Below are 12,578 nucleotides of genomic sequence, written 5' to 3' on the forward strand. Positions count from 1 at the left end.
TGAATGGGAATGTTTATCTGATTAAGTACAGACATCTTTAGAAGCAAAGTTATCTAAATATATCTTTTGCTGATATTTTTTGAAGTATTTAAACACCAAGCAGCTTAGGTTAGGGTGGAGGTTTTTAGCCAATGAGGTGATTTTCCCTTTCCAATATGCTTCTTGAGTTTTGAACCTATAGCATACGGGGATCTGAGGCTTTTTCCTCCTTTAACAAAATTTCTTAATCACATTGAGTGAGTTTTACAAACAGTTGAATTTTTCTTTAAATCAATGTCTAGAAGAAAGGTATAATTTAGGGACAAAGTAAAGACCCCACACACTTTCCCTGTGTTCACTGACCCATCCCCACAAAGTTCAGAATAAAAACGTACATATCTGCCTCCAGAACATCAGCACCTGCTATAGGAAAGCCTAGTAGAGCTGCACAAAGGTGGCTTAAGTAGTCTGGAGGGTGGACTACTGAACCATAGAGATGAGAACCCAGGCCCACAAGCCACTCTTACCACTACATTAATGGTGGAAAATGTAAGCCCACCAAAAAACCCCAAAACCCTATTGTACTGCCATACAAGTGCCATCTGCAGCCATAAGGGCTATTGGGGTTGTAGACAAGTGGGTATAAAGGGTTTTGGGGGTGTTTTAGGGGGCTCATCATAACCTATAAGGGAGTTTTGATGAGATGTTTATGTGGCACACTTTTTGTGAAGTTCACAGCAGTGCCCTATAAGGTGCCCCTCTGCTCTGTTGCCGTGTCTGGATGGCCAGTCCATCCCAATGCTGGCCCCTCCCATGTCCATAAGGTCTTGTTCTGGGCGTTTGGGTTGTAGTGGTGTAGATAGAAGTTGTGGCGGTCAGGACGATCAAATGCCTGGATGTACAGAGAGGCGATTTTCAAAAAATATATATTTTAGATATCTTTTTTGAGAATGGACATTTTGCCACTGCCAACTTTGGGTGACTAGCGCTCTACATCCAAATCGGCCTTAGACACTTGTTTTGATTATGGTCCTCTATGTATCTATGCAATGTGACTGCTTCTTGTTCCTTGCTATTCATTTTCCCCAGCATCTCTTTACTTAGACAAAGCCATGCAACAATCATGTCAAAACCATCATGTACATCTGTCAATTCATATACAGTCCAAGTGCTACTGTAAGGAACTAAGTATATTAATTTTATTAACATGAAAGGGGATAACAGGATAACAGGTTTAGTGAGACAGTGGCTAATTTAAAATGGAAGACAAGAAGGAAATTTTCTCTCTGGAATGGCTGACAGACCTGATTTCTTAATTGGGCTGTTTTTCAGATCAGCAAAAGCCCTTTCGTTTGCTATCTGATATTTGGCAATGACCATATGTTTAAGTTGGACCTAAATATGGATGATCATGCAAAAAACAACAGGGACGAAGAACAAACTTATCAGTGCCATGACATACCTGGATATGAGGAACAAGGTGACCTGGACCAGCAAGAGATTCTGGGAAAAAGGAGATTTAGCATGATCATGGATGCACCTGTTGTAAGCTAAAGAGAAGGGGTATAGTATAATTTGGCCAGTGAAGATTGGCCGGTATTGTATATCTTATCTCCTCCTTGGGAAGTTGTGCAACGAAGACAAGTGCGCTAAGCCACATATGCATTAATTTTTGGGACGTTCCATATAGTCATATGATATAAATGTTAAGGCTAAAAGTCTATTTCGAGAGGATTGGGGGGTTGCTCCTGGTTAGATCCCCTTCTTCTACTGGGTGTGTGAGCTTTTCCACAGAGAGAATTGGCTTTGGGGTAATACTGTATAGATTATTCTTTTCTATAAATTAGATCAAAGAAAATGAGTCAGTTTTATCTGTAGGTGAGGAGACCATAGGGTAAAAACTAGCTACCTTAGAAGGGTTTAAACTGTGATGAAAAGTCGAAATTCATTTATTTGCCTCCAGTTGAACATTAACTTACTGCACTAGTTCAATGTTTCTTGTAATTATTATTAAATTAAATCTTTCAATAAACCAATTTGATTATTAAAGTTCATTTCTGGTTTTCGTCATGTTTGGGAACATTGTCTGTGAAGGGAGATCAGGGGTTCTGGGTCCCCTGTTTCTTGACAATAGCTTTGAAATAAAACAGGCCTACTCCACACCTGGCCTGTTTTATTTCTGAGCTATTGTCAAGAAACAATAAAACTGATTGAACTAAAAAAAAACCAAACAGGCCTTTGGGTAAAAGCATAGCAAAAGAGAGAAAGTTCACATTTGGGTATAAATTACAAAGGCAGGTTTTTTTTTTTTTTTACCCTAACACTACCACTTTCTTCTTTGACTGTCTACTAGGTAGCAAAAGAAACATTATAAAAGGGTAATTCTATAAAGCAGGCACTACCATTTATATGTTGATTATATCCATAAATGTTTGCAATGCTACAGATATGCACATATGTGTTTAAATAGAAGTGTAAATACCAAAATTCTGTAAGTACGCATGTACAGTATATTGCATAGCTTGTTATTTAACGGGTACACAAAGGCAGAGTCTAGGTAGAGATTGACAGAACCCTCATTTATACAGGTAACTATAGATTACAAGTTACACGCACATCTCTGGCACTTAGGCATGATCATTCATACCAGCTCCAAGTGATTGTACATAAGCATGCATACGAGGGGCTGCTGGAAAGTTCTCAGCCCAACCACAAAGTTGGGGCAGTCTCGACCAAGGACTATACACTTAAACCAGTGATTTTCTACTTTTTTTGTTCTGGAAAAATACAGAACAAAAAAGTGGAAAATTGCTAGACTAAGGGGACCATAATGAAAAAAAACAGATGTCCAAAAAGCATCCTAAATTAGCACTTGGACGTTCTAATCGCCAGGACATCTAAGTGTCGATAATCAAAACCGTGAATTGGCCACCATGAGAATGGGCTACTGGGCTTGATGGACCATTGGTTTGACCCAGTAAGGCTATTCTTATGTCTTTCTGTACGTCTAGCAAGGTGTTCCAGCCTCTATACATTCAGAGCATGAGATGGTCATGGTGGAGGCATTTTATGGGCGGGTTTTCAGCAGTCTCAAAGTTGGTTTAGACATGGACGTCTTGCTGTGATAATCAAACATTTTGCAAGACATCTTGGACAGAACTTATACGTTTTGAACCAGACCTCTATTAGAAGGGTCTAAGTACCACAAAGGTGCACAAACTGACTAGATAACCACTCCATGCATCAAGGTAAGTTGCCCCCACACTCCCCCAATGCTCACAGACCCCCTCACACCCACAAAGATCAGAATACAAATGTACATACCTGTCTCCAGAACATCAGAACCTGGTATAGGAAATCCTAGTAGATTTGTACACAGGTGTTTTAAGTAGCCTGGTGAGTGGGCTAGTGAACCATAGCCACATAAACCACTCTCACCACTATATTTATGGTGGAAATGTGAGCCCACATAAACCCCCCACAACCCTACTCTACTGCCATATAGGTGCAACCTGCAGCCATAAGAGCTATTAGGGTTGTAGACAGTTGGGTATAGTGGGTTTTAGGGGGTCACCACAATCTATATAGGAGTTCTGGTGAGATGTTTACCTGGCACCCTTTATGTGAAGTTCACAGCAGTGCCCTCTAAGATGCCCCACTGCTCTGTTGACATGTCTGGGTGGCCAGTCCATTATAGGACTGGCCCCTCCTATGTCCAATTGGTCTTATTCTGGCTGTTTGGGACTTGGATGAAATTTTGGTCAAAAATGTGGTATAAAGATAGATGTCCTGGTGGTCTCAGAGTCCCAATGACCTGGACATCCAGATGGAGGATTAAAATATATATATATTTCTAGATGTATGGTAGTTTGCCTTATGAAAATAGACGCTTTCTTACTGCTGACTCTGGATGTCTAGCGCCATACGTCCAAATCGGACTTAAACATATGTTTTGAAAATGCCCCTCCACATGTATAGCTCTCGATGGAGACTGCCCCAACTTTGTTGCTTGGGCTAAGAACCTTTCTGCCTCCCCCCCCCATTTTCCCGTATAGTTACGTTAATTAATTAATTTTTTGTATATCTTTATTAATTTTTCAGTCTAAAAACAGTGCATAAAGGAATACATACCAGTAATTTGAAAAACAGGACTTACATCAATCAATAAATATATGAGAAACCATTTTCACCACCCCTCCCACCCACCCAAATTCCAATGTATTCAATAAAACATACAACAGTACATACATGTAATTAATAAACAAATCCAAATATAATATCCCTCTCCATCCCACCCACCCTCCTTCCCTGGATGTGCAAACCAAACCGGTAACAGGGGAATAAACTATTTAATTAAAATTAATAAAATTGGTCAATGGACCCCACATCAGTTTAAACAACTTATTATTACCCTTTTGTTCAGAATTCATTTTCTCGTATTTATAACACAGGCATAATGAATTCTACCAAAAAGTGAAATTTAATCTGTCAAAATTCTTCCAATTCTTAGGCACCATTTGCATGGCTACTCCAGTCATTATACCAAGTGATCTGCTTTTATGTCTATCTAATGGAGGTGTAGGAGATAACAATGTCCCACAGATTACCGCTTTATACAACAGTGGAAATGCATCTTCCTTAGAATCAGGGCTTTAAAGGGAAAAAGCAAAACAGCACCCAGATGCCTTTAATAATATTCATGAATCTCCATGTTTAGAAGATGTTGACGTTTTAATCCTGTCCCAAAAAGCACGGCAACAACCACAGCGCTCTTTGAGAAAAGTACAGAATCTGGTGACATGAGCCCTGTCATTTCTCCTACTATGAATCCGGACTTTGACGTTTTATCACAAGCACAGTCGGAAACACCTCCTGTGAAGAGGCAGAATCTAACAGATGATAAAACAAAAATCCTAAGTCTACAAACCAATATTAAGTCGATAGTTGGAAGGAGGTGCCAGTTTACATTCATTACATGGATAACTTCCTTGCCTAAGTTTGAATGGAGAAACAGCAGATCTAAAGTGATACTGATAACTTTATTCATGTGTTTTCAGCAATATGACTTGAATGGACAGGGTTGCAACAATGAGGCTTAGTTATGCAGATTGACTATTTGTATAACTCGTATAGATCCATGTTTCTGGCAGTGGATGTGTGGTTATTTGTGGATGTAGGTATATGTGAGAATGTGTGTGTATATCGTAAGAAATGCAGCTGACTGAAGTTTGGAATACAACTGGTGTATTTACATTCTTTTACGAGTATTGCCAATATTTTGTTTTCTTGACCATCTTCCTTTCCCTCCCCTAGTTACGTTAATATTCTATAAAGAAAGGAGGTGCCTACATTCCTATATAGAACAAGTTCTTATTAGGTACTGGCCACATGCCAAACTCTAAGTGCCTTGTAATGGAACTATCCTCTACCTGGCTTATCTCTTCTATCAGGTCTCTAAAATATCACTCTAAATGTTCCAGCTTCACAGAGCTCTAAATAAAACTAGAGCAATTAATGCCCGTGTTCACCATCAGAATCTTTGTCCCTTTTAGCAAACAAAAGCAACAGGCTATTTACCTTCTCTATCAGTCCAATGAGACTTCTTTTTTTCAATGTATACATACTTTACTATAGATACTTATTTTCCCTTTAAATTTTGTACTCATCTATTAATGAAATGGCTAGGAAGAGGAACCCAACATGAATTCTTGCTTTGCCAGTTTGGCAGTTTCAAGGAAGCCATCTTCAACACATTTCAAATTCAAATCAGGGATATGCAATATATCTCCTTACTTTCTTGTACAGAAAACCAACTCTGTTTTGACTGCCCTGCTATTGTGCTTTTATTTTTTTACAGCCTCTGGCTTTCTTGTAAGGCTGCTGCATACATGGCAGCATTTTGTTGTTTTTGTTGCTGATCTCCATAGCTCTGTCCACTAAGGTGACCTCACTCTTCAGTGCCCACATAATTAGTTCCATCTCTTAGCACACTAGCTGCCAGAGCATGGCCCCTCATGCTATGAAGGAGCATGTCTTCCTGACTCAAGAAAAAACAGATATTCTGGCTCTTACGGAGACCTGGCTAGCACCGGCAAATGAGACATTTCTGTGACAACCTTGTCCTTCTGGTTATAATTTTTTTTTTTTTTTACCATTGTTATAAATATAGGAAGGGAGGAGGACTTGCTATCCCCCCTTCTAGCTTGGACACTTCTTATGTACAGGCCTACATAACCCAAAAAACCTTGGAAATTCACTTTCATATTATAATTCCACAAGGATCCTTGGAGTAACAGTTGACAATTCTTTATCATTTCATTACCATATATCAAGGGCAGTTTCTTCATTTTTTCTTACCCTCTGGCAATTGCACTCCATTAATTCTTAAATGTTTTGGTATTCTCCTGCATTGTTTAATTTTCTCAAAATTAGATTATTGCAACTCCATTCTCATATGTCTTCCTCTCTTCTAACTTCATAGGTTTCAACTTGTTCAAAACACTGCAATTCGCCTTCTTTATCATTGTTCTAAATACAACTACATCACTCAATATTTAAAACAGGAACATTTTCAACTCATTACATATAGGATTCCATTTAAGTTAAATTTTCTTTTCTTTCAAATCCTCTCTTCAGGTCTACCATCTTTTCTAGCTAAGTTTCTGCTTCCGTACACAACACAGAGAAGCCTTCACTCTTCACAAAAAAACTTCTTGAGTATCCCATCTTTTAGACAGGTGATTCCAGACATTCAAAGGAATGCTTACTTTTCTGTTGCTGCTCCTACCCTGTGGAATTCTCTCCCTTTTTATCTCAGGACTGAAAAATCTTCAGTAAACTTCAAATCTCAACTAAAAGCCTACTATTTTGCATTAGCATTTAATACACTTTTTCCAATATCTGACTAGTTTCAACTTGATCTATAGAAAACAAATTGGAACAAAAACTTGCTCAACTCTGATCCAGATATCATACGTACACTGAGACAAGTGTGGCAAAACCAGATATACTGATATCATTCAAAACAGGGATCTGTGAATTTCAAACACCCAGACACCCCAATTGACAGATGCCTTATGGGGTATAAATATCATCACAAATTCACAGAGAACCCATATCAGGCTCTTTAATTAATAAATGCTGGCCAAATCCCAATAGTCAGACTGTAAATAAAAGCACTTAAGTTCACCCTACGAGAACTCAGCCGTTTCACTGTTTCCAGCTTTCTCAGGGGTTCACAAGCTTTTACAGTCCAGATTCAGCATTGAACACAATCAGCTGTTTGATCCACAACGTTGGAAGCCTGGAGAGATAGGCAGTCTGTTGTGAGGCACAGGCGTTTGAAATGCTGAATCTGGACTGTAAGAGCTTATGAACCACTGAGGAAGCTGGAAACAGTGAAACAGCTGAGCTCCTGTAGGGTGAACTTAAATGCTTTTATTAACAGTCTAACTATTGGGATTTGGCAAGCATTTATTAATTAATGAGCCTGATATGGGCTCTATGAATTTATACCACAAGGCATCTGTCAATTGGGGTGTCTGGGTGTTTGGAAATTCACAGATCCCTGTTTTGAGTGATATCAGTATATCTGGTTTTGCCACACTTGTCTCAACTTGATCTACACCTTCATGGTACTTTTTTAATTTTATTCAAGGAAGTTTACCTATCAATTTGTTTTATCCTTAGCTAACTATCCTGGATAAACACTTCCCCATACCTTGTTTTTTTTTTGTTTAGTTTTTTTTTATTAAAATTTTTCAACATTATTACATCCATTTAAATAAACATAATAAGATATGGAATACAAAGAAAATATACGTTATCCACAAAAGAACCAATTTTACCCCTTAGGGGAAATATCCATCTAGCCCACAAATGGAGGAAGATATCTCATAATTCAAATAAACTATATAACAGGAAAACAAAAAATAGGTATAAAGGAGGAGAAAAGAACAAACTTACCCCCCTTCACAAAACCTATTTACCTCTTAGGGTGATATATTTTAAACCCCTCACTAAGAAAAGCTAATAATAATAATAATAATTAATCTTGTTTCTTTCCTTTTAGAAAAAATTCTAATTGAGAAGGTTCCCAAAATACATAATCTTTATCTTGAACATGCAGAATACATTTACAGGGAAACTTAAGGAAAAACGTTGCACCCGTTTCAAGAACTTTAGGACGTAAAGCCAAAAAGGCTTTTCTCCTATATTGAGTAGCCCTTGCCACATCGGGGAACATTAGAACCTTTTCACCACAGAATTTTGCCTCTCTATTCTGGAAATACAGCTTCAACATTAAAGTTTTGTCTAACTCATTTACACAGGTGACTAACAGAGTAGAGCGGGTTTGGATCAAATCCTGAGAATCTTCAAGAAATTTAGTTAAATCTACATCTACAATACTTAATTGATCCATTCCCCCTTCTACTGGGAATTTTTTCTTTTGAGGTATATAGAAAAAATTAGAAAACATCATGGTGTCAGAGTTAGTGACCCCTAATATTTCCTTGAGATACTTTCTCAATAGCATCTCTGGAGATAATAAATGAGTCAGTGGAAAATTAACTAATCTAAGATTCCTTGATCTAACCTGATTCTCACTCATTTCCAACTTATAGTAAATATTCAAGGAATCTTTTGTAACTGTCACCATAGATGTCTGTAAATTCTTTATCTGCTTTCTGAGAGAGAGCGTGCGTTTATCTAGATAAATTGTTAGCATCTACATTTCCCAATTTATCAACAACTTCATTGGAAAAAACTTGAACATGATTAGTAACTTTCCTTAACATCCCCTCCATCCTCATATTTAAAGTCCACAAATCTTTTAAAGTAACTTCCTCTGGGTTTTCTTCCCCCCCTACCTTGTTTTTTCCTTTTGTACCAGTATTTTCTGTTTTGACTCTGTGTATTTGCATTGTTTTTATAGTTCTCTCCCAAGTATTTTCTTTTAAACTGTAAACTGCATAGATTTTACTCCTTTATATATATTTGTGGTCTAACAGATAACTAAACTAGTCCTGACCAGATCAAGAAATATAAACTGAAGCTAGAAACTGAACCCAAGTCTGCCACTTTGTTCTAAAAAGTGCTAAATAAACCCTATGGTTGGCCAACACTTAATCAGCACCTGAGGAGTCATTTACAGAGAGAAATAGTAAACTTTCCATAGACCCCTTCCCCTATCCCTCCCCCCCCAAAAAAAAAATTATCTTAACAACTTTTCAGGTTGAAACTTACCAATTCTTTCTGAAATGTCACTGGCACGCTCACCCCAGACACCATTCACAGCGATCAGCACGACCTCACCATGTTCCACAGTATTGAAGAGTGCAGCCTCCATAGCACAATGGCCAGAACCACTGATGGCCAGAGTGAGCTTGTTCCGGGTCTGAAAGGCATACTGGATTCCCAACTTTATCTCATCCATGATCTGAGATCAAAAGAAGAAGACTCAGGATAAAAAGAAGCACTGCAATATATCAAAATTAAAATAGTTTCAAAAGCTAGCAATATTGGGATGCTTTTCGTGTCTTTTTTTGCAAGTTCTGATTTTCTCTTTCTCTATTTTCTTCTCACTTTCTCACCCTCCCTTCTTGTTTATGTTACTTTTTCTTTCCTTTTACTCTCTCTTCCTTTCTTCCCCTGTGTTTCTGTCATTTTCTTTCAACATCTGTGAGCTAGAGCAATATACAGTATGGGGCTGATTAATCACCAGACTGAGTGCTTTTGTCTTCTTTGCCAATTGTCATCTCTACCGCTGTGTTTGGACTGTGTTTCATATAGGTCAGTAAAGAGCGAATGCTTGTTCAAAGAGATGGGTTTAAAGAGCTGCACAAAAGTTAGTGAATGACTATTCTAATCACAAATGTGATGCCTTTTCCGTGTCAAAATCTCAGTGCAGAAGTAGTACCTAACATTAGGCACCAGGTATAGAATTCCCTTCAGAATGTACAGAGTTCAAGTGTGACTGTGTGAGAATGAAGTTGGGTGGGAGTCAGGGAGGCTATAAAGCACAGTTACTTACCGTTACAGTTGTTATCCAGGGACAGCAGGCAGCTATTCTCACTAATGGGTGACGTGATCCAACGGAGCCCCGATGCGGATGCCTCACAAGCAGTCTTGCTTGAAGAAACTCGAAGTTTCGAGTCTCCCGCACCGCGCATGTGCAAGTGCCTTCCCGCCCAGCACAGGGTGCGTCTGCTCAGTTCAGATAGCCAGCAGAGAAGCCAACCCAGGGGAGGTGGGTGGGACGTGAGAATAGCTGCTTGCTGTCCCTGGATAACAACTGTTACGGTAAGTAACTGTGCTTTATCCCAAGACAAACAGGCAGGTATTCTCACTAATGGGTGACCTCCAAGCTAACTAGAATGGGATGGTGGGAACGTTGGCAACTTAGGAGAATAAATTTTGCAATACTGTTTGGCCAAACTGTCCATCGCGTCTGGAAAAAGCATCCAGACAACAATGAGAGGTGAAGGTATGAACCGAGGACCAAGTGGCAGCTTTACAAATCTCCTCAATCTGTGTCGATCTGAGGAAAGCTACAGAAGCTGCCATTGCTCTGACCTTATGGGCTGTGACTTTACTGTGAAGGGGTAATCCAGCCTGGGCATTGCAGAAAGAGATACAAGCCGCCATCCAGCTTAGAGATAGGACGTCCCAACTTGTTCGGATCAAAGGAGATGAAAAGTTGAGGAGCAGTTCTGTGCGGTTTGGTGCGTTCCAGATAGAAAGCCAAAGCACGCTTACAGTCTAGAGTATGAAGAGATGATTCAATAGGATGAGAATGAGGTTTTGGAAAAAACACTGGAAGAACAATAGATTGATTGAGATGAAATTCCGAGACAACTTTAGGAAGGAATTTTGGATGAGTGCGAAGAACCACCTTGTCATGATGGAACACTGTAAAAGGTGGATCCGCAACCAATGCTTGAAGCTCACTAACTCAACGAGCAGAAGTGAGGCTAATGAGAAATACAACTTTCCAAGTGAGATACTTCAGTTGAACCTTGTCAATAGGTTCAAATGGAGGTTTCATAAGCTCAGAAAGAACAATATTGAGGTCCCAAACCACTGGAGGCGGTTTGAGAGGAGGATTGACATGGAAAAGTCCTTTCATGAATCTGGAAACCACAGGATGAGCAGAGAGAGGTTTCCCTTGAAGCGGCTGATTGCACTAAGATGGACTCGTATCGATGTAGACTTGAGGCCAGAATGAGAAAGGTGCAAAAGATAGTCCAAAACAGAAGACAAGGAGGAATGTTGAGGCTCCTGATGATGAGAAAAACACCAAGTAGAAAATCTAGTCCATTTTTGGGTATAGCATTGTCTAGTAGAAAGCTTCCGTGAAGCTTCCAAAACATCCCTCACAGCTTGCAAAAACTGGAGAGGAGTTACGTTGAGAGGGACCAAGCTGTCAGGTAGAGAGAATGCAGGTTGGGATGAAGCAGAGATCCCTGATGCTGAGTAAGCAGCGACGGAAACACTGGTAGAAGGAAGGGCTGCCTGCTGATGAGTTGAAGTTCAAGGGAGTACCAAGGTTGCTTGGGCCACCGAGGAGCAATTAGAATCATGGTGGCATGGTTGGACTTCAGTTTGACTAGAGTCTTTTGAATGAGAGGAAATGGAGGAAACGCATATAGAAAGAGATTCGTCCAGTCCAGAAGAAAAGTATCTGCCTCGAGACGATGAGGAGTGTAGACTCTGGAGCAGAACTGAGGCAGTTTGAAGTTGTGGGGGGCTGCAAAGAGGTCTATCTGAGGCGTTCCCCACAGAGAGAAAATGTGATGAAGGGGCGTGGAATGGAGAGTCCACTTGTGAGGCTGCAGAAGATGACTCAAGTTGTACGCTAAGGCATTGCCCGCCCCCTGAATGTAGACAGCTTTGAGGAAGGTGTTGTGGCGAATCGCCCAATCCCAAACTTTCAGAGCTTCCTGACAGAGGGAGGCCTATCTCGTGCCCAACTGCTTGTTGACATAATACATGGCGACCTGGTTGTCCGTTCGAATGAGGACCACACGGTCGTGAAGCAGATGCTGAAAAGCATTGAGAGCATTGAAAATCGCCCTGACTTCCAGGAGATTGATGTGGCACTGGCGGTCCGCACTGGTCCAATAACCCTGAGTGCGGAGACTATCCAGATGAGCCCCCCAAGCGTAAGTTGAAGAGTCGGTCGTGAGCACCTTCTGATGGAGGGCATGTGGAACAGTAAGCCTCTGGATAGATTGGAAGAGAGCATCCACCAGCGAAGAGACTGTCAGAGCAGGAGTGACTTGGATGTGTCGAGTCAGAGGGTCGGAAATCTGAGACCATTGAGATGCCAGGGTCCACTGAGGAATTCGGAAGTGAAGTCTGGCAAAAGGAGTCACGTGTACTGTGGAGGCCATATGGCCCAAAAGAACCATAATGAGTCTCGCCGAGATGGACTGGCGAGAGGACACTGAATGACAAAGACCGAGAAGGGCTTCCAGACGTTGTGGAGGGAGGAATGCTCTGAGTTGAATAGTGTCCAGAACAGCTCCGATGAAGGGAAGAGTCTGGGAAGGTTGCAGATTGGATTTTGGGAAGTTGATCTCGAACCCCAGACTCTG

The 12,578-nt window shown here is 40.3% G+C and overlaps 1 protein-coding gene across 1 annotated transcript in view; it reads right to left on the minus strand.

The window, feature by feature from the left end:
• Positions 1-12,578, minus strand: part of AGXT (alanine--glyoxylate and serine--pyruvate aminotransferase) — a 90,508-nt gene that overhangs the window by 63,512 nt on the left and 14,418 nt on the right. The window contains exon 2 of the mRNA XM_033959613.1: positions 9,226-9,418. Within this exon, the coding sequence (XP_033815504.1) occupies positions 9,226-9,418 (193 nt within the window). The remainder of the gene's footprint in view (positions 1-9,225; positions 9,419-12,578) is intronic.

This window comes from Geotrypetes seraphini, chromosome 9 (genome assembly GCF_902459505.1).
Source record: "Geotrypetes seraphini chromosome 9, aGeoSer1.1, whole genome shotgun sequence".
Classification (NCBI taxonomy): domain Eukaryota; kingdom Metazoa; phylum Chordata; class Amphibia; order Gymnophiona; family Dermophiidae; genus Geotrypetes; species Geotrypetes seraphini.